The 23,438-nt window shown below is 40.8% G+C and overlaps 1 protein-coding gene across 4 annotated transcripts in view; it reads right to left on the bottom strand.

The window, feature by feature from the left end:
* Positions 1–7,953: 7,953 nt before the first annotated feature.
* The window catches only part of prim2 (DNA primase subunit 2), a 24,921-nt gene continuing 9,436 nt past the window's right edge, over positions 7,954–23,438 (bottom strand). For all 4 annotated transcript variants that reach the window (XM_037123462.1, XM_037123458.1, XM_037123461.1 and 1 more), the window contains exons 9-14: positions 22,690–22,762; positions 22,190–22,375; positions 13,750–13,876; positions 13,456–13,538; positions 11,051–11,119; positions 7,954–8,836 (exon numbers count right to left, since the gene is read on the bottom strand). In XM_037123462.1, coding sequence (XP_036979357.1) covers positions 8,609–8,836; positions 11,051–11,119; positions 13,456–13,538; positions 13,750–13,876; positions 22,190–22,375; positions 22,690–22,762 — 766 coding nt within the window. In that variant the 3' untranslated portion in view covers positions 7,954–8,608. The remainder of the gene's footprint in view (positions 8,837–11,050; positions 11,120–13,455; positions 13,539–13,749; positions 13,877–22,189; positions 22,376–22,689; positions 22,763–23,438) is intronic.

The following is a 23,438-nucleotide window of genomic DNA, read 5'->3' as shown; positions in this document are numbered from 1 at the left end:
CAAAATGTCAGTTCTGTAAGTCTCTTGTTGTCCGATTTTGAGTCGACATTTCCGGCAGAAAGGGCCAAGGCCAAAATAGGTCCGGCTGCTCGAGGACAATCTGAAACAGGACTGCAAAAAATAAATAAATAATAAAAATATGGAGTCATCAGTCAGTGTGTATACCATCCAAGCCCTGTGAGGTGCTGACATCATGCTAAGGGGTCACAGTGATGTAATTCTGAGAGCAAAGAAGTCTTTCTCTGCTGCCTGCTGGGAAGTCGCTGGCTGAAATCTGCACACGTGTCCTGCCTACCGCAGCTAAGACATCAGACTACAGACAATTATTGGGGCTTGGGAAAACTGCAATCCTCTACAGTGAGTGCTGCTGGAGACCCTGTGAAGATGAAAAATGCATGTCAGTAGAGAGAAAAAAAAAAAAAAAATCCCAGCTCCCCGAGGGGCGCTGGAGCTATGAACCACGAGAAAGAGATTAACCAATGCAGCAGCGAGAGAGAGGTGAGCTCCCTGTTTCCCGCCCGCTCTCCCTCTCAAACGGATCATCTCCCAAAAATGATTTATTTTTTAATAAATGCTCAATGACGCGTGATTCAATGGAGCGAATCGTTCTATGTCAACTTGAAGGACCCAAAGGATACGATGTGTTTATGGTATGAAAGCAAACGAGCCCAGAAACTAATGCATTTAATAAAAAAACACTGAAATTTTGTTTTATGACATCTCCTTTGTAATGTCGTGTCTCACAGTCATGCCTACGAGGTCCATCACTACGTCCCTTTGTTACTGCATTAGACAGAGGAGACACTGTGAAAGAAAAAGCAGCTACGCTGGGCTGTGGCTCCTAACTTATGAGCTCTAGCCAGAAGATGATATCAGGGACATCATTCATCTAAATGTCGGCTTTAAAGTGCAGCGCGTGGCGTGGGACAGGATGCATTTTTCGCACACTTTCAAAGTGGCTGGAACTTAGCGAGATGTACCCCTATTTGGAGGTTATGAATGTAAGGGCAAAAAAAAACCAAAAAAAAAACCCAAAACACTTATTTTATATCAATCAATCTCAAGAGGGCAATCTGGTGGACTGCCGGGAGCTCCGGCTCATCAATCTGTCAACGTCAAAGAGGAAATCCAGGGAATTGCTCTTAACTCTGGTTCCTCGCACTCCCATCTCTCGGAAAAAAAAAATAATTCTTATCTCCCGTCTGTTCGGCGCTGACACAGACCTAACTCCGTGTCAGCTCGTGAAGCATCAGCGAGCTCCGGCGCTCGGTCTCCACTGACACCCCCTGTAGGGAAAAAAAAGGACGGGCACTCAGCTGGTTGATTGTCAGGGCCATTATGCCCCCCCACCCCGCCCCAAACATCCCACAGTCGCCTCTTCCACAGTTCCCACCATTAACAAGGGGGTTTGCTTTCCACTTCCCCTTTGATGTGTCACACTCGGCTGCAGATTTGTTTTTAATATGTGTGACAGAATCCACTTAACTGGTTGTGAGAGGAAGTGAGGAGACTTTCTTTTCTCTCTCTCTCTCTCTCTCTCTCTCTCTCTCTCTCTCTCTCTCCGTGAAGCATCGGCAACCATTCAACAAGGAATCATCGTCAGGGGCAGCCATTAATACCGCTCTGTCAATGTGCTGCACACACAAGAGACACGTCTGAATACACAGCACCGGCTCCTCATAGATACCCCAGATTTCTACTTAAAGACCCGGTTGAACATTTTGAGAAACACACTTGGCTTTCTTGCTGAGGGTTAGAGGAGAAGATCGATACCGCTTTCTTATGAAGTGGATTTATCCTCCCTCCAGTTTGTCAGTCTGATGGCGGCGGGGAGCCGCAAAGTGGTAATGTTGACGGCCATCCAGAGCTGGAAGGGAAATGCACTTCACAAATGTAACGTTACGCAGAGGAGAGCAGAGGAGAGGAGAGAGAGAACCAGAGTCTCTGGTGAGTGCTGAGTTTAGTCATTGACCTGAATGCAAGCAGACCGGTTCACACGTTCTCATCGTGCCGTTTGCCTGCCAGCTCACGGCTAACGTAAGATGATACAAGTAACTGAAAATGTCTTCCCTCCTCGCTCTCTGACTCTACCCCGGAAGTTATAGCGACAGGCCACTGATTGAAACGTGCTGTTATCTGGATAGTTCTGGTCATTTTTAGAGAACTGAATGCAGAATGCTAAATCTTTAACAAATATAAAAATGACAAGCGGGCTTGTCACACTGGATATGTTGAGCCCGGAGCTATCAGTTGCCCCAGGCCCCTTTTTCACACACAGATTATTAACCCAGGGTTAACATAAACCTCTGGCTAAATGAGTCACACTGTACTTCTACTAGCCCCGTGTGTTGGGACGTGCAGCTAATGCGTACATTCTTGTTGCAGTTCACTGTGATTGGATGACCCCACAAACCCAGGGCGAATCCTGCTCACTTGTGCATGTGCCAGGATTGTGCCAATGTGAAACCTTTTCTCGGCCTGGGGGAAACAGCTCCCTTAGTCTGTGCAAAAATCACAATGTAATGGGTTTACGGAGTTTGTGTGCCAACCCAGTTTTGTCGCGCTTCTTATATCTTATATGGAAACTAAAGGGTACCGTGTGCTTCTGTATGAGTGACAAAATGTTGGTGGCCTGTTAGACAGCCATGATGTGAAAACTGTCTGTGGGCCTGCATGCTGGATGATAATAATAATAATTATAATGATAATAATAACCAACCACACATGAACCCTGAATAAATATTTAATTTGCCTTCCGTAGCTGTGATTGTGCATATGGCTAATCGTCTCATTAATGCAGTCAGAATGTACACAAAACAGTTTCTGATATTCAAATGCGGTCGGACTCAGCGCCGGGAACATTTCGACAGTCACGGGCGGGCAATCATCCGGCTGCAGTGTCCACACATGCAATAAAACAGGGAGAGTAATGTAAACACAAATATGGATAAACGCAGCCAAATGAGATGGCGAGGCCATTTTCAAGTACAATGCGGGTAAACAACGATGCAATCTCATTAAATCCTGGCTTCAAGGCTCAAGTAACAAATGGGGAAAATGATTGCGGAAAGATGAAAATGGAAGTTCCCCCTTCTGCGAGGCGAACTCTGCATGGGGTGGGGGTTCAAAAAGATGGTTGGCGTGTAGCAAGCGGTCTGACGCATGAAGCTGCGAGGAAGGGGAAAAAAACAAACAAAAAAAAAACAGCTGCCACGTGCGCCGTCAAGTGATTAAAACCTGTTAACCAGAGCAGGAGCGGCGATGTTTTTAGCAGCTAAGTCTCCTTTTTTTTTTTTTTTCCACAGGTTTCGTCCAACATTAAGTCTAACAGGAAGCGACAGCATGGCTGCAGGTGAGGCTTAGAAAAGAGCGAGGAGTTTGCGAGCAAAGTTAATCACACGAGCAAGCGGCTCACACATCTGTCAGGTTAATGAGGCGACGCCTGGGGGGAGTAATGATGAGTTTACACACAGCCGCAGGACGTTCGCCTTGTAATTTTACAATCATCGGCGTCGTACCTCGTGGCTGATTCTGTTTGGATGTTTGACGACCCAGTTTTTAACCATTAAGAAGCCGATGTCGCTGCGCTCTGACAGAACACTGACGGGAGCGTAACGGATGCTGTCACGATCGATGCCGAACAACATCATCGAGAGTCAGTAAGAGTAAGTAATGGGACACCCGTTGATCTCCAGATTTTGACCAGTGGAACGACGCCAACAGGTGCCTCCACGCTGTCTCCTAGGAAGGACACAGGCTTCCACTGATAACTTCTATTTGTATATTGACTTCCTGCTAAATCTGCTCTCGTATTTTCGAAGCCAAAGGCAGCTCCCAGCGAGAGCTGAAACACAATTCCCAGCCACACGGAGAGGTTTGCATGTTTACCTTCTGTTTGTATTGGCTTTTTTCTTCCGTATCCCCAAAACATGCAAGTCAAATAGAAGGAAATTCGGCCTCCTGTGTACGCCGGGATTAAATCCAGCCTCCAGTTCAAGATGGAAAAAAGCCATAAGCAGGTAGAGTGAAGGTGCGGCAAAACTTTTAATTTGGTTCTTTTTTTTTTTTCTCCGTATGCCAGCAAGTCACAGCGTTAGACGACAATTACTGCAATGCCAGTCATATAATTAATGAAGTAAAAGGGACGCCGCCAGGTCAGTTCCGCACCAAGGCAATCGTGGCGCGGATTGATCGTCGTAATGGATCTGAGATGTGACAATAAAACGCCCTCATCTGTCACGAGGAAAATAAATATTCAGATGAAGATCAAGGTTTTTTAATCTTGTTCGCACAATGCTTGGCAATGAGAAATATACTTTTAATATCATTTCAATTATCAGTCTCGCAACCTGCCACATTAAAGCCGCCCTACTCTCGCCTTGGCTCCACAATGACTCGGACGGACTGAATAGAACAATTATCAGTGCCCAGGGGGAAACTGAATTTGTCGAGTCACATTGGTTGAGGCAGTAATTCCTTTCACACAACTTTGCAGACACAGACAGAAGTGATGTTTGTGATGTTTTCCACGGATAAAACAATTTCCCTGCTTTCTTTTCCTGCGAGTAAACAATCCAAGCTGTGTGCGTTTAATACATCCCAGTGGGACCTTAGAGTTGTGGAGTCGACACAGAATATACGGTATATACTCACGGATGACATTTGAGTGAATCTGGAGAGAAAAGGGATGAAATGTCAGCCTATTTGCTGTGATTTTTAATTCACATATTTATGACAGCAGAGGACCGTCGCCTGAATAAAACAGTAGCAGCAAAGCCAGTGTTTTAGTTAACATTTCAGCCTCGTCATTTATGGAAGATGTTTAAAAGGTTCCATATTACGAGAGTGAGATTTCCGTGTCCTTTTTTTTTTTTTTTTTAACATTAAGCATGTCTGGGTCCCATCTATATAAATACTGTGAAAAACACACAGCCTGTATTTGGAAACTGTGCCTTCAAAACGAGCCTTCGGGACCTGTGGAAGGTTGCGATGCTGCGGCTGGCAGCAGAGTGTGCAGAGCTGATGCAGAACAAGGCCCCAGAAACAGTGCAGGGCCTTGAAGCCAATCTGACATATCTGCTGCACCGTGTAATTACATCACATAGCACACACTGGCCCAAAACCACCTCTCCTCATTAGCTTGCATTGTTAAAGAAGCATCTGCAAACCAGCAGGTATATATATATATATATATATATATATATATATATATATATATATATATATATATATATATATATATATATATATATATATATATATTGCAATCCTCCATAAATTATTCTGTTCCCATTCAAGTTAGCAGAGTGCTAATATTTATACATCCAGGAAGTAAAACGTTTTTGCTTCGGGCTGCTTTCACCAATGATGCAGAAGATGAGCGCCAACCTGCTCAGGCCTGTGAGAGCTGACAAATGAGAGCAGATTGGGCTTTTTGTGTCTGTGGGGGGGGGGGTTCAATATGTATCAATGTCAGCTTACTACATCAAAAAATAAACTAAATCTATCGACAGAATGTGAAGAAATAACTGTTAGGATACACACACACACACACACACTAAACTGTACTGAAGATAGCATAGTGTCACTGCTGCTCTTAGACCCTCATCCAGATTAGTAGCTTCATGGCTAACTGAGCTAACTACCTAATGGCGGCTACAGTTAGCAGCAAGTAGCGGGTTTCTCTGTGATATGCTGCCCCCTATTGGTTTGGAGTATAAATTCGACAGGTGGCCAGTTCTTACATATTGCACCTTTAACTCAGAGTCCACTCGCTAGCTTTTCTCAGCACTTCATCACTTGATTGTTGTTGAACTCCCCAGTTTCTTAACTCACACACATGATGTAGGACTTTCCCACAGACACAATTTTAAGTGTGTCCTTCCCACCGATTCCAAGGCTTTCAGCAATGTACTCCCAACTCTGGCTTAACTCAAGATGTAGTTACTAATTTAACCTCCATCAGGCTTTGCTTCAGAGCTGCCCCAACTTTTTATTACATTGGAAGAAATGAGGGGAAAAAAAGAAAATACAGCGGCAGCCCCAGTGCAGGGAGGATAAAGTTTGTGACAGCGCTGCAGCTAATTTGACAAGAATCCACTAAAGACCCAAAATAATCTGTTCTTCCTCCCACTGAAAAGCTAATACTCCATCATGACGGCACAACCTTTTATGAGATCTGAAATGAGGAATGAGACAGTTATCAAATAAACGGCGCTCATTTTGTGAAGCCGGTAGGCGAGAGGTGTGAGTACGCATTACGGGGATGTCATCCATTCCTTAACGATAAATAGGAAACAAAAGGCACGTAAATCGCCAAATTAACTTGAGCTGCCACTGATAAATAAGAAATCAAACCGCCGCACATTTGGTCCCCTGAGTGACATTACGTTGGGCAGAGGACAAAGAGAAACATCATGCTCTGAATAGAACCATGGAGTCAGAGCAGAGTATTCAAAATTACCGACGGATATCATTTGGATTTGTTTTTGAGCTTTATTCAACATCGTTGTGCAATAATTAATCGATTATCGATCAGTGACAGCAGTTAAATGAATCGCTAGTTATTTTGATGATCTATAAATTGGTTTGGCTTCTTAACTGTGGATATTTTCTGGTTTGTTAACTCCCTCTGACAGTGAACTGAGCATTTTTGGGTTATGGACATTAGAGGACATCATCTCTGAGCTGGAGCTTTTTCACCATTGTCTGACATTTTAGAGACCGAATGACTTTTGATTAGTTGAGAAAATAATCAAAAGATGAACTCATCAACAATTAAAAATAATAATCTGTGGCAGCTTTACATTGCAGTTGATCATTTAACTGAGTTCACTTTATGTAACATTCCTATGTCTGAATTTTGGCCATCTTTGTTCACTGCATTATTTGAGCAGAGGCTCCACGTCTGCGGATGCAATGCAAATCAACTCAAGGATTTGATGTTTTGCACCATTTACAGGCTCCAGATTGCCACACGCTCACAAAGCAGCGAGAAAAAGCGACACATCCATGCATACAGATTCAGCCTGTGCGTCGGCTTCCATATGAGGCTCATGAGACAAATGCTGCATTCGGGCCCGGGATTCAATTTCTTGCCCTTTCGGATAATGCACCGTCCCCGAGAACACCTCTCGCCCATGTAATGAGCACTGGAGGAAAACAAAACACAGGGCGAAGGCAGGCAAGTTCATGACTAATGATTGTAAATCCATTCGGAGGAGATAAACGCCGTCGTAGTCAACTGCCTGCCCACAGTCTAAGAAAGTGCCAGCTTTGTCAAACGGAGTCATGCTCAACCAAATATTAAACATCAAGGGTCTCTTGCTGACAGCAGCCGGGCTGCACACTGTTATCCAGTCGCCTTATTATACTGAATAAATCCTCTCTATGTCAAGCACCATGCCTGGATTTTAAGACCTAATTTAATTCTGGCAATGTGCAGCTCTGATGCAGGCCCCTGTGTTTGTGCTGCGACGATACAAGTGAAGACAGTGACGAACTGTGGTCTGAATGTGTCAAAGTCTTGAAACAGAAAAGCCTGCAGAGCAAAGTTTTCTGTTTTTTTTTTTAGATCCGACACCCTCAGGGCACATCAAATTTAATTCAAAATTAACAATGATTAAATTACAGAAGGAGGCTTTCATTCAATCATCCAATATTTCCTTTGGTCTCCTGGGAAATACATTTGTATTCATATAATTCAGGGCTGCCTGTATGGTGCATCTAATTGGATCTAAAGTTAGTAATCTTGTAAGAAGCGTACAGTAAGAAAGGAGGTAAGAGCTCAAAGAACCAAGATTAGAGCCTGTGCCACAGTTGTGCACAAAGTTCCTGACTTCTAGACCATTTTTCATAAATTATTCAGAGAAGCGTGAGGAAACGTCTCCTGACCACGTGTGCTCTGGATAAATTGTATTGTGCACTATGAGGCAATATTCCAAGGCGGCATAATACAACTGTGGAAATTGTTTATTTTCATCTATCCTCCTGCCACCATTCATCCACACTCCTGCCAGCAAATACAATGACATTGTTTCTGAGACAGCTGGGAAATGTTCTAGTCATCACCCCCAAAACCAAGTCCCTGCCAAAACACTGCGCACTGAGACTGGCTATAAGCAGCCTGAGTTCAGACCACAGTGGAAAAAAACACAAAGGCCGCAAAACAAACTGTGAGGCTTCTGTTAACACACGGGTTAAACAGAAAAATGAATGGTGCCGCGTCACTGACATGTGAACAGGGAATTTTAATGTCGAAAAATCTGCTTCGGTCTGATGTTTAGCTTTGAATTAAGTCCAATCAGTCTGATCCCAGTGAGAATGAGACTAACACATTATTGTGAAATTACTGATATTCAACTTTAATAGTTAACATGTCAGATACAGATGACTCAGATCAGAATATGGTCCACGTATAGCTGCAACAATTATCAACTATTTTATAGAGCAAGCTAATCGATTAACAGAGAAAAAAAAAAATGCGTCAGATTAATCAACAATGAAAATAATTGGCAGCTGCAGCCTTAAACCATGCCCCTATCCCCAAGTTCTCATAGAAAAAGACAAACAAATATTTATTTCTACAAGTATAAAAGAAAAAAGAAAATCAGGCATCTTGAAAGAATGAGTCCAGATCCTCCGTCATCTCGGCCAAACCCTGGGGGTCATTTGTGGCAGCCTCTCGAGGCGTGTTGTTTCCTTTGGCGGCGGAGATTTCCTGCAACCTCTGCGGAGCGTCCATCTCCCGCTTCATGTCCTTGCCTCCGCCCAAAACCCTCTGGCTCTCAATAAAGTACTGGTTGGGGTGATTGAGCGAGAAATTTGCGTCCTCGATCTGCTCAAAAACAAAGAGTAGACACGGGAGAGGAAGGATGTGAGGTCAGCGGCGACCTGATTGGAACTCATCTGGGATGGTTGCTAATTCAAACAATCCACTTATTAACAACAATGACAGCAGGTTTTTTATGGCCTAATTAGCAAGCTAAGTTGCGAGCTAACTGTCCCATCAGCAAACGGATGAAATGCCCTTTCAGGAAATAAAATGTCAAAATCAATCAGGATGAGTAAAAACCTGTGAATCAATTAACAGATGAAGTTTGAGCTCTCCGTGTGACCTTTTCCATCATCTACAAGTAGTTAGGTAATTGTGATTGATGTTCTGAAAGCATTTCATACCGAATAAGCAAATGCTTTAACTTGCTGTGATGGATTTGTGCACAACAGCATCATTGTCTTCCAAGTGCCAAATTAAGATCTCTAAGAGGACACTCCACTCTGCTATTTCTACCTGTTGAGCCCCTCGAGTGAAGAAAAACATCTTCTAAAAAAAGCCTGACACATTTTATGGGCAGTTATGCTTCCTGGAAACATAACGTATCTGCAGGTAGCTGAACAATACCGACTGCATCTCCTGCTGCTGAGATTTCACACCTGCACTCACACACATCTTTCTGTTAGATCTTTGTTTTTTTTTGTTTTTTTTTTTATCAGCTGGCTGCTTCACAAGAATGTGAATTCAATGTGAATAAGTTGTGCTGCGAAGACAATTCATTTTCCACATCACTGGAGAAAACTTGTTTTTCTTCCTTATTTGATTGTGTGTAATGACTGTAAACAAACACATGCAGCCCAGCATCTTTCCAGCAGATTCATTAGATTAAAGATAATAACCAGTGAGAACAAGTAGCTGAGGGATAAAACTAAATATTCCCCAGAGGAGGGTTAAAGTAATGGAAGGAAAAGTTTGACATTTCAGTAAAAGCTATTAGTTGCTAGGCCAAAACCTTGATGAGCAGACCGACATTATCTTTTCTGCACCTTAAGCTGGAGCCAGGAGTGGGATAGTCTTGTAAGCTAGCTCCTTAACTTCCTTTAAAAGAATAACTTAGTGTCAACTCTGTCGTTTTTACATTTAGGTTTGGCTAAGAACCAAACCAATGAGACACAATCTAGTAATTCAGAGGTGCTGGTACTGAAGGTGTTTGAAAAACTCAACAGTAATGTTTCCACACATCTTGTTATGAGCAGTTTCATATTGGAACTATTTTCTTTCAACCAAACTGCACCTGACGGCTGTATCATCTGTACAGTGCGGGACGTAAACATTAATGGTGTCCTCCTTGGCTGAGTTGTAACACTAGATAGCTTAGCTAGCTTGGTGAGTTAGCCTCTAGTCCAGGAGTAATTGCAAGCTTCGCTCTGTGCAGTGGTATGAAAAGACAATGTTTCTTACATGAAACTCCTCAAGACAAGGTCTGTAGATGATATTAGTAATGGGTCATGAGTTCTGGAAAGAGACATTACTAAGAGATGAGCCCAGTGCCATCTAGTTCCATTATACACAAGAGAAGGCAGACATCTCTATGGAGGACATCTACAAAACTCTTCAACTCACACCACAACAATCTAGATGGATAAATAACACTACAGTTACATCACATCATGTCCAGAAATCAGTTTCAGCCACCTCCCCAAAAAACCTAAAGTTGTGTTGGTTTGTGTTTGGTTCAATATTTGGTGACCCTTGATAGTGTGTCTGACAGACTGTTGATCAGAGTTGTAACAGCACCTGCATCTGATTTTCAAAACGATTACATTTGCTCAATCTGTTGTGTTCCAGTTTGGTTTTTGATGTTGTTTTAATGCTTCTGAAAAACTGACGCCAAGTCAAAATGTTGAGTTTGAATTAACCTGATCAAACATCTGAACTGTGTGCCAAACTCGACTGGATGGCATGCAGCAAATGTCACAAACAAATGTTCTGAGTTTAAAAAGTGCAGACCTTGAGTGTGACTGAAAGGGATGATGACTCAAGCATCCAACTTAAACAGATTAAAATAAATAAGTATCCACAGGGGATAACATAGATCTGAATGCTATAATAAACTCATAAAAGTTAAGTGGTTATGACAGCCAGCTAATGATGGAGGTGTGACGGTTCTGGCTCTCTCCTGAGCCTTCATGCATGAAACGCAATACCGAAGCTGCTGCCTCTGACACAGGTAGCCAGCCCCAGTTACTCTCAGCTTCATATTAAATCTGTACTTACATTGTGCGTCAGCTCAAAGTATTTCTGGCACGCCAGCTGATAGTGCATTCCTTTAACCAGCTCCAGGATCTGCAAACAAGAAAATGAAGAGGATGAAGAAGGAGACCAGGACATATACCGACACTCATGTGCAGAGGATATTCTCAACATTTTGTGCTGTTGCTGCCTTGTTTTCAAAATTGTTCCAACTGGCCTTCGGTCGACTGCTTCCAAACATTTTTCATTAATCATAATGACAGCGGCATCCTTCAAGAAATGTTGGAAAATGTAATAAAAACAGATCATAGGCTTATTTATGAGGGCTAATTTAGATATTCATGCCCTCAGTCAAGTCTTTGTAGAACAACCGTTGGCTACGATTACACCTTCAAGTTCTGGTACATCTCCTACTTACTTTTCTCTCAGAAACTCTTTAAAGTTGAAAGTGAGGATGTGATCAGATACTTTAAAGCCCGGGCTTTGGTTTTGGTCACATAACACCTCTCACATTCCTGTACTGAAACCACTGCAGTGTTAGCATGACTGTATACTCAGGGTGACTGACCTGCTGAAAAATAAATTCAAGGTCTTCAGCAGTCGCTAAGAGAGACACTGTGCTGTTGAATGTGCCTGTATTTGGCTCGTTCATTATTCCCCATATTCCTGAAGGCTGCCTCCAGCGTGATACTGCCACGAGCACGCTCAATGCCAGGGCTGCTATTAGATCAGTCATGAGCTGTTCTTAGTCTCTGCCAGATATTGCAGTTTTTATGATTTTGTTTAATGGTGTACCAGGAACATTTGCAAAATGTTCACAAAAGATAATAATAAAAAGTAAACACAAGCTCTGCTGTGAGTTTTATTTCTATCTTCTCTCATGCAAAGGGGGTGAATATCACACCTCCTATTTATGAGCTTCACCCTGGGAGGTTCTGTGGGGATTAGAGGAACGACATGTCAAACATCTGCCAGTCACTTGAAAGTAATATTGCAACCTCACTTATCTTTATTTTTCAAGCGGTTCAGATGTAACCCTCTATGGGGGGATGATGCCGGACGTCATCCTGTGAAAACCCTCAAATCATTTGTCTCTCGTATGTGTACAGTTTGGGTGGTGTTGTTTTCTTTGTCATTTGTTTTGGGGTCTTTTTTCCCTTTGAAAGTCTAAAATCTATATATGAATGCTCATTGTTACACCAGCCAACACTGCTTTCAATAAAAATATCTTGCAAAAGAAGACAAAAAGAAAACAAGTGAAGTGGAGCAAAACATTGTGATTATTATTTTTGTGTCTACACATGGATTTCCATTACATTTTGGAAGGTTGATTCCTAATCACTTTGGTGATCCAGACTTTGCATCACTTATCTTGTGAAACACAGTTTCCTCTGGCATTGGCATGATGTTGACATGATCACAAAAACTATTGCTTTGAATTTCCCCTCAAATAATGACTTTGGTGATCAGCTAACTTTTCATTTGGTGCCCTCATCCGGTCAGTTTTTAAAACTCTTCTAAATTTTGGTTCATGATAAAATAGCTGAAACTTTATGACAATTCCTATCAGCCTCAGCTGTACCTAGTTTACTTAGTGTTTAGTGCTAATCAGCATATGTTTAGCTGCTGACACACTGAATTAAGATGGTAAATGTTACACATGTAAACATGGTGAAATTAGCATTTAGCTCAAAAGGCCAGACGCAAGTAGAGCCTCAGTAGATCATTAGTCTCATCAGTCTGTCGTATTCAGTCTGTCAAACCAATGTGAGCAGCACAGTGTCTCTCTGTTAACACGTTTATTCTTCTTAGGAAGTCGGTCACATGTTGGTGTCTTCCATCTGCCCTGCAGTGGCTCGTGCCAAGACTGTCCTGCCACTGATTTGAACGTTTGTATTTTTTTTATCCTGTAACTCACAGCCTGCTAAGTCACACCATTTGCCAGTTTCTGAAATGGTTTATCAGATTCTTTTAAACCCGTAGACTAAAATCAATATACATCTGCTGAGTTTCATGAGATCAGGGGAGCAATGTTATTGGAGACGCACGATAGAGATTTATTCAAAAATTACCTGCCTCTCATGGCCAATTCCAATAACATTATGGTTCCAGGTGCTGGAGTGCATGTACTGCAGTTATTTTTCTTCACAGTGTGTATTGGTGGATCGTAAAACTACTGTAAAAAAGGTTCATACCACCACTGCTAAAGTGTGTAGATGCTGCACTTGTCAAGTCAAAAAAAAGCCATCATGACTTTGTATTGACAGATGAATTTATCTGCAATAATATTCTTTTCTGTGGTGGCCAATAAAATAACATTTTCCACTGTCGATTGTGCACCCCTACATAATGTAATGCAGCAGATGGTAAAAGCAGATAATGGTGGTTGGATGGCTGTTTAACCATTTGAGAGAGCTGACGGCACCCACCTGACTGATTCCACTGGGAGACACCTTGTAGAACTGAAGCTTTTGCTTCAGCAGCTCTGGGTCACTGTGTCGAAATGGACATCCTACAAACATAAAATGAATTCAAATAATTGGTTATATAAATAAACAATTAAGATGGCATACTGCAACTTGGCAGGTGAAAAAGATTTTGGTAATGCCCACAGTCAGTTGCATCGCTATTTCCATCCAAGAGCTTCAAGTTAAAAGCCCGATAATGACAGCCGAGTGGCTTATCACATGGTTAATGGCTTCTTCCAACAGCCGTTGACTCACCATGATGGTCGCCTTGGCTGGGTGCGTTTGATAAAATCACCTTCATGCAACTGTAGGGGGTGTAGTCTGCTCGCTTGCCTTCTTTGCCAAACATGTGGCGGATGCCGTAGGCATATGCTTTGTCAAACTACAGAGAGGGAGAGAGAAGAGGGCAGGGAGGAAGAGAAGGCATTAGTGAGGATGAGAGTGTAAGAGGGACAAGGTTGGGGTGAAAAGAGACATTGTCATACATCATGTCAGTTTTGACAGGGTGTTTTCCTCAATGAAATATAGAGCTATTAGAGGGAACCTGCTGTAGAGGTGTCGCCACACTCGAGATAGCTGAATTATGGATACTGTGATATGGCCATCTTTCTCTCATCGCTTAACCTGAGGAGCACGTTGATACAATATGAAGAGTATATTTAAATAAACCATCGACCATTCTAATTGAAAATGTAGCACTTCAATGTTTATGGTTTACTGGTGGAGTTAATTACCACCTCTTGCTTAAATGCATTTTCCTTTTCTGCAGGGGAATTACCTTTAATTGAAAAGGGCCATTCTGTACCTATTGGACCTTAAAATATCAGCTTCATGCTGAAGGTTCAGTGTGTTGTAACAGAGTGAATGGTGTCTGTCTCGGTGAAGAAACAAGTGATGGAGGGGCAGAGTGGCTATGTAACTTCAGTGAGAGGGTAGGATCACAGCGTTATGTACATGTTTACAACACATCACATCGTTATGATGTTATGAGTTTTGTCTGTAGTTAGCATCTACATTACATCTGACAAACTGTTATAGAGCTGAAATTTGACAAGTAAGTAAAAGACATTTGACAAGTAATTTATGTTGTTAAAATCCTCCAAAAAGTTTAACCACTTACTGTACTGTATAAGTCATGGTGAAGTATAAACATTCAATGGAAAGAACAAGAAAAACGTGGTTTTACAACATTATTATGGGTATTAATCAACATTTTCTGACATTTTATAGACTGACACAATGAGATTAACTGATGACAAAAATAATGATTGCCTGTACAAGATCTGTATTGTATTTAAAGCTGAATAAACAAAAGATCTTACCCATGAACATTTGGATTTATATGTATTATCACTGTAATTTTTTTTTCTCCATTGGCAGCATGGCTCCAAGTTATTAGTGACGAAACAGGCTGCATTCATGGTCGGATATAACTGAACCTTGCCTAATCTTGTAATATGTATGTATGACCACGTTGCAGGAGGGTTTGATTTCAATCCAACTATGTGGGTCACTGATTTGATATCTTGGGAAATCTTTATATGATCTCCCAAAAAGAAGAACATCAAAGTCAAGGACACGAGTGAACCGTATCAATAAACTTTTAAGTGCCAGACTTCTGCAAGCCACCACACAATCTTCTGTCCAGGTTTATCCAAACCTAAAAACGCTTAATAGTTTTTGATGGGGGTCAATCTCCACAGTGAACCCATTTTATATGTACAATGTTTATGTGCGACCATAAAAAATGAATTACAGGTACCCTGCCTCTAAAAATCAAATGGTAAAATACACAGAGTGCTTCGACAGTGACAGAACACAATCACAATGACTGCACCCATCATAACACATTAATGTTGCAATAAAACCCTTGAACTTGCTAATGTGACAAGCTGCAGTGGCAATTTAAAAATCCATAAAAATCTTCTTTGAGTACAATAAATCAAATATTAATTATGTAGATCTTCTAAGAATTCAAGAAGCCACGTCCTGATTTAAGACCCCCCTACTCTATTAAAACGAATCTTGGAACTCCACTGGCACTAAAGTGTGTTTAATATGTATTATGTGAAATAATTAGGAAATAAAAAAAAGTCCTATGTGGTCTGAAAAAAGTGATACAAAGACTTTGGGAATGATGATATTAAACTTTCACTTCTTCTAAGTGAGACTGAGGTGGTCTGACTTCTTTTTTCTTATGAATGATGTGATTAAAGATATGACTTCATAAACCCAACAGATTATACACCGGCCCTTTTCACCAAACGCAGATTTGGCAGTATTCAGATTCCTCTCAGCAATCAAATGTTGCCCCAATTTTACTCTATATGGAATGAAACGCCTATAAATATGATATTTTCAGTGTTTCTTCTAATCACCTACTGCGTTCCTACACTTCAACCTACACTTCAGATAATCCTGGATATATGCTAATACAGCTGACCTCCAAAAATTCGGAAAATCGGCGTCTACACAGCAGCACAAAAGCTGCATTAAAAGAGCAGAGCCACAGCTCTTCTAGTGCACATCTTGGCTCGTGGGGCTACATCACTATAACATCCCCCCACACTCTAGGACACATTCACAAAAACCTGCGGCGATGGAGACAGAGAAATAGGACACAATCAAAGGGATTACGTACGGGTGTGTGCGTGCATGTGTGTAAACTTGGCACGGCTTCTTAGGCTCAGTCCATAGTGACTGATATGCCTGTAGCTCCAATTCCTCTTGTATGTAATACCATTAAAATAGTTCCCTTTATAATCTCCACTACAGGGCTTTTCAGAGCCAATAAACAGTGAAAGGTGAGGGACTATAAAACACTGAAAGTGCACACGAGTCAAGAAGTTTGGTGTTGCAGACAAGAAAGGAACACTTTTTAAAAGGTCGTTTACATACAATGCACAAGGAGAATTTTAAACTAAAAGGCAACTGAGACAAATTAGAACCACAAAAGACCTTCAAGCTGCGACAAGGTTACCGCAAAACCTAATGTCACAGTCAAAGAGTTAAACCTCACTAGAAATTAATCAAACTTTTTTGGGGGGGATGTATTAGTATTACACGTGTTGTCATGTTATTCCAAAAAAAAAAGGGGGGGGGGTAAGTACAGGTGTAATTAATAATATGAATGTGGCTGAATTCCATTCAGCTGATTCGGTTTCAGGGTCCTAATATTGTACATGCTGGCTCACTGTCACGGCTTACTGGGACGCAGGAATAGAAATGAGCCATGATAAATGTCATTCACAACACTTGTGCTTTTTGAATGTCATCTCACTGTCATACATCGGCTGCTGAATCTATTTGGGACTATGTGCAATATGATTTGAGTGTATGTATATGCATAATGTTACACTTAAAGACAGTTTTTGACTCAACACCTGCCCTTTTTGGCTTGGATATATGTGTGCAGTACTACGACAAGTCAAAAAGTCTGCTGTGAAAAGGGCCTGACCAAACTAGATTTTTATGATTGATAGCACTTTTTTTAACAAACACCTTTAATAAGGATCCGTTTTTCACCTGTTTTAGCACGCTGGTGCTCACAGGTACAAAAAAAAAAAAAGATATGGCGACAACTTCCCTCAAACACATCTTTGGTGTTTCCGTACTGCAAGGTCTCATTACTGATCAGCCATCACATACAACTATGGAATACATAATAGGCGAACATCAGCAATGTGTCTGACTGCTTCTACTGTGCATTTCTCAGTGAAAGCAAATGCCTCTTTGAAATCTTCCATATTCAGTGAAATTCTCTAGTTTTTTTTCCTTTTCAAGTCATTTATGTAAGATAACAATGGATTGGCATTATCCCTTTTTATTTAACTCATGTTGTTAGAATGGTTGCACTATTTTGCAAGCACCTCACCACAGAAGATAAGATAGATTGTTTTAATTGTAGGAGTCCCTATGGAACTCAAAAGAATGACCACGCTATCTAGTTGAATGTCGTCTTGTACTTAATGGACTTTCTAATAATGAAGAAAAGAGCAAAAATCCACAAAGGCAAAATAGTCCCTTATGAATCCCTTCACGAAAAAAAAAAAAAACCTAAAAACTTTGTACAAGGTAACAGAGGAGGAGCAGGGGCCGACTTTCATTTGTACTGAAAATACCAGTGGTGAAAAAAAACAACACGGTGTACATTTGTAACCAAACTTTTGAGAGCAGTTTATAAAGTGTTGTCTAATGAATCTCTTCCGCTTTTGGAAAAGATCCCAGAGGAAACCAAACCTATAAAGTGAAAAATGGTGTAAGTTAGAGGAAATTAATTAACCTGAAGTTAACGTCTGTAAAAACAAGCCGTTCAAAAGAGGTCCTACCCCAAGGCAACACAAACACACCAAGATGTGGTACAAACGGGCACTTCAGCAAATGAATAGGCTAACGTCGTGGCAAGAAAAATGGACAGATCAAGTCGATTTCATCAATTTTCCCTCTCCCTCTAGTCTAATATTACACTGCCTCTTCCTCCAGGCCTTCCTTTCGGCATCGCTGCCTCCCATCTTTTTCTCTGTGCCTGTCGCATACTAATGAGCAGGCTTTTGTGCAGCTTGCCACAAAGTGCAGTCGTTGACTTAACACATACATCATTGTGAGAGCTGCGATCTGGTCAGCACCATCCTGCTGCAGAACAAGTGTCGGACTTTGTGCACATCCCATCACGCTATCTCTCAGAGCTTGTAGATGGGAGCCAAGCCACCTCAGAAATGAAGTCCCAAACGGTCTCTTACTGAGGGCAAATAACAGACACGAGTCAGGACTCTGCTTTATTAGTCGAAACACTTGCTTTAAACAGGTGGAATGTAATAAGGGTCTACTCAATTAAAACAAAAGACTGGGATCAAGGGAGTTATTGTCTTCATGGTGAAACAACCACCATTGCTGATGATACTCTATCTACATGACTCTGGCAGAATGTTCACGAACGATAGATTAGAATTTTCTTCACGTTATGTTCATGTTATGTTCAAAGACTTCCTTTCTTACTCTTTGACTCTCTCCCAGAAGTTAAAGTGTCAGGCAACCCAATGAAATGCATTATTACCTTGAATAAAAATGTAAGTGAATGCCTCAGCAAAATATGACGCTATATGTTTTTTTTTAAGACATCTCAATGCAAATATGTTACATATTATATTAATAATAATAATAATTAATACATGTTAGTTGCTAGCTGTTTATTCAGCAATTGTGTTTTTGTAACAAGACAAAAACAGATTGTTTATTCTCAGATCTCAGATTAGAATCATGAATTCTTTTTGTCTTTTCCCATATCAGTATGTACCCTGTTCTTAAATAAAGGTGCTCATTGTAATCAACAGCTAACCAGCACGACACTAATGATTACAACAATACAAATATTCAGTGGAATAGAATAGAATTACTTTATTGATCCCAGACTGGGAAATTGTTTTGTCAGAGCAGCAGTGGGTCCAATAAAAAAGAAAGAAAAAGAAAAACACACTGGGCTGCCCTCCTAAATTAATGAAAAACTGTTAAATGCTTTGGACACAATTTAGCTTTTTTTCGTGGCTTTTACGCTTTCATTTCTCTTAATGATGAATAAAGCGCAACATTAGGCTTGCCAAAGTTCTGAAAGCAGTCCACTCCTAAAAAGATGATGGACTCACTATGGACTGTTTAAAAAAAAACAAATAATACACTTCTACATAGCAGACCCAGACACAGTCTTTAATTCCACTTTTTTTTCCCTTTGTTTTCAAAACCTGGTGACTAAATTAACCACAATGCCTCTTAGCCACTTAAAGGCATAACTGGAGGCAGTTTGCCAGATTACATCCAGCTTCCTCTGTAGCCACAAGTCGTTATACTTCTTTTTCCACATACAGTATGTAGCAGTACTTCCCAAAACCTGTAAACACACTTCAATGTGTAACATTGGTGGAGTTACACTTAAAGTGTTAATACCAAACCCCTGACTATGTTTCTATCCACTTAGGACTTTTCTTCACCTTTCGTTGTTCTTCTGCACACAGAAAAGAGGTGTGAAAAACCTTACGAGTTGCTGATTTTCAAACAGCGAAGATCAGGAGGGACTGTGTGCATCTTTGAGCCTCACGGTCGGAATCCCTTGATGTGTCTACCCATTACTACTGAAACTGGGGCCCCAGCAGGAAACAGACGCTCAGCATATTCCAACAACATGCCTGGACACTTTGTGTGGCTGATGCAATACATGTCCGCGGACTGGAAAGAGTGCAGACTACCTGGGGTGCCAGGCAGGCGAGATGATCTACTACAACAAATCATTATTCAAAAGATAACATGGCTCGGGGATCAAGGCCCACACCACATGCACCACTGTGCCAGGTTGGTGCACTGAGTGTCTCTTCAGCTCAGCAAAGATAAATAAAGGATTTCTTGGCACTCACCTTGCACCCTGTTAACACTGCATTGTCTGACGAGCATTAAAAAATAAAAATAAAAAACAACCTTGTTGTTAGATGAGATTGAGCTATTTATGGGTGCTGCCAGAGAAAGAAAATAGAATGAACTGGCGAAAGTGGAAAATATCTCAGGACAACCTTTTTGTGATTTTTTTAACAGACAGATATTCTAAAAATTATGTGATTTGACCTTGCATGTTATGAATGTTTTTTCAGTTTGTAGGACAAAATTGGGTTGTTTCACAGACAACTGTTGTTTCTTGCTTATCTCTTCGTGTGTGTTCATCTGTCTGTCTCGAATCACAATGGTAAGTGCAATGACCAGTACACATACATGAGTAATGTATGAGTAATTTACAGCACATGCAACTGGTTTGTCAGTTCCCTCGGTTACATGTGCAGTAAAGTGATGCAAATATAGCGATTAAACATAAATGCTTCATCATAATGTAATAATTCTCAATGATGTATCAGGTGTAAGTCCTGGTTAAGATAGGAGGAGGTCTGGCTATGGCACCAGACAGCAGATATTGATCTCAGTGGCGATGGCGAGGGATGGTCATTGGTCATTTTGCTAACTAGGGGAATGGCTTTCCTCCTGGCTCTCATCAATATTTCTATAAAATGGCAACCTCAAGATAAGACCGTGGAGCTGAATAAAAGTGATCAAAACTTCATATTCATGTTCATACATACTTAAAAGTGTTTCTTTTAGGAGTCATGATATCTTCAGAGCGAATTCCCAAGTGGGTACTCTGAGACCGAAGCATAAAAAAGTACTCAAAAGGCCAGCCAAGGCCAGGCACTCAGGGAAGTTCTAACAGCCCTAAGTGTGTACAGTGAAGTAATATCTGTCAAAGTACCACAATTCAAGAAATTATCCATCCAACAGGCAGTTATTCTCTTCATAGTCAATACGGAAATGCATTAACATTTATAAGGTCAGACTTTTGAACCATGTACTGAAGTTGATCAAAGTTAGATACACTGTGTAACAACAAATCTGCAACTGTCTAAGGACCTAATTAAGGAAATGAAACCTAATGCTGTAGCTGCTGCTGTCAGAAATACAAACAACGAAATTGTGTGAGAACTGTTAAATCAGTGTTGGTGTAGCTCAGGCTTGTATTAAAAAAAAAAAAAAAAAAAAAAAAACACATTAAAACAAGAATGCACAACATAATGAATTCATGCTGAACAGCACAGTATGATATTCTGTCTGTTCTATTCAAACTTTTCCATCATGTGGAGTCAAGCGTCACCATTCTCACTAAGAGCTGTGGTTCTCTTCACAGAGAACAACATCAGTGTCTTGGCTATGTCTTGGTCTTCTGTTGAAAGCCACAATAACTGAACTCATGACCACTTCAGTCTTCATTAGACTTCACAACACTGCGCGCAAATAATGATGCCAGTGAACTCTACTTCAATCAATACAGTTTTGATGGGGTCACTCTATCGCCAATGAAACGGCAAAACCCATTTAAGTGTTGAACAGCACTCTGGAGAGGGAGGGGCGTCAGAACTCTGTCCTATAGTACACCAATCTGGTGATCAAGGATAAACTTGATTTAAAAAAAAAAAAAAAAAGACTTTTGCGTATTTCATCAGGTCAGCATGTAAAAGCCTTTGAAAATGAAGAGCATTTTTATCATTTAGAATATCATGTTAAATAAATAAAGTTTAATAGATAAAGTTAAGTGTATAATCTAAATTTACTCACGTTTTTTATAATATGGACAGATTCATCACATAATTATCAAGTTTTACTTTGTCTAACATGTAGTTAATTTTGTTTACTAGAAGGCTGATTAAAATGATTGGAATTGTCTGCTGTTGCCATGGTAATCGACATCCAAAATCAGTATTGGGAGGGAGGTGATGTTGCAACAACTTAATGGAAGAGAGCCAAAAGAGAGCGGAAAATGAAGCTCCTTTGTGGCATTAAACTGGTCTCAAAACCCACGCATGAAAAACCAGTGAGGGAGCATTTCACAGGCCTGTGACGAGTGCAGTCGTCAACCCTCACTTTTGAGTCTTTGGAGATGGGGACAGTGGCTGACGTCTCCCCTCCTGCCCACACCTCTCATTAGACTCAGAATTACAATAGCAAGGTATACACGTAGGTACTGATTAGTTTGATAGTCTGAGTTGTGTGAGCCCCTTCATCTTCTTATGAGAGATAACTGCATTTCTTCCCTCGTTGTTTTAAAGAATCCAGGGAGGTTATTTGAAAATGTATCTCAAAATAAACAAGGCATTTATGTTGTCAACACTACCTTGTCTGCATCCACTTTGCCTCTTATGAACTCGGACCTCCAGAACTGCAAAGCTTGCTCCAGAGAGAGGCCGATGCCTTTGAGGAAGAGGCCGTACTGCATGCGACCGCCGTGACGGAGGTGGTGGTTCTCTCTGAGGCTCTGGTGGAGTTGCCTCATACAGAGCGGGAATGACTTTCCTGAAAGCTGGAGGCAGATGACAACTGATGACTAACATGCAAAAGGACGACTGTAAGATGAACCTCTAAATATCTGTTCTTATTTTCATCAAATGTTTCTTCTTGTTTCCAGTCTTATATATCATTTTTTCTGTGGAGTCCATGTTAAACACAGTGTGATCTTTAAATGGCATTAAACACAATTTCTATTCATTCCTAGCTCTACCACCTGAATTAAGGCACAAACCTAAGTTTTTTCCATTTCTTACAATTCATACCCAACAAAAATGGCACCTTGAACTTGACATTTCAAGTATAATAAAAATGGTCAAAACAACTTACTGAATCAATTTGTTCCAGGGAGATTTTCCCGACATTCTTCTGGATGCTGTAGTCCTGGCCAACATAGGCATGACTAAAATAAGAAAAAAAAAATATATATATATATACACATATTTAAAAAAAAACAGAACAGGACTGTGACAAATAAGACTGAATTTCTTTAGTAATAATAATAAAAGTGTTATAGAAGCAATCAGGGCTGCCGTGAAAAATGATTATATTTCGAACGACATTTCTCTTTAATCTAATAAAGGTCTTCTTGACAGAAAATAAGATGAAGAGCAGACACACAAACTGGACATAACAAATTTTAGAAAAGGAAATATGATGCATCCCTTGTGATCTCCCGCCAAACAAACTCCAATCAGCTAAGCTGCTATCAGTAGATTTTTAAGACGATGACTTTGGCAACCCCTCGAGTCCCACATTGTGTTCATCGTTGCCATAGAGCTTAGTGGCCTGCCCACTAATCTCAACAACCTGCCCACTAATCCCCATCAACAATCAGGCAACATGACTTCTTCCACCCCTATACTCATGTTCTTACTTTTATCTCAAATAAGATAAACACCCTCAGTGTGTTCTGAGCTGCTCTGCTTTTCTACTGAAGCTGAAACTATGTCTGCTGCTTTTAAGTTACTTGACAATGCAAACTCATGCTGATTTACACAAATTCCAAACATTTGGAATTTGGCTCATCTCTATGAATCTTTGTGGGAAACCTAGGCTATTATTAATCGGTTACATAT

The sequence above is a fragment of the Acanthopagrus latus genome, chromosome 15 (assembly GCF_904848185.1).
Source record: "Acanthopagrus latus isolate v.2019 chromosome 15, fAcaLat1.1, whole genome shotgun sequence".
Lineage (NCBI taxonomy): Eukaryota > Metazoa > Chordata > Actinopteri > Spariformes > Sparidae > Acanthopagrus > Acanthopagrus latus.
The sequence above is the reverse complement of the archived record's forward strand: the minus strand, read 5'-3'. Positions and strand labels throughout refer to the sequence as shown.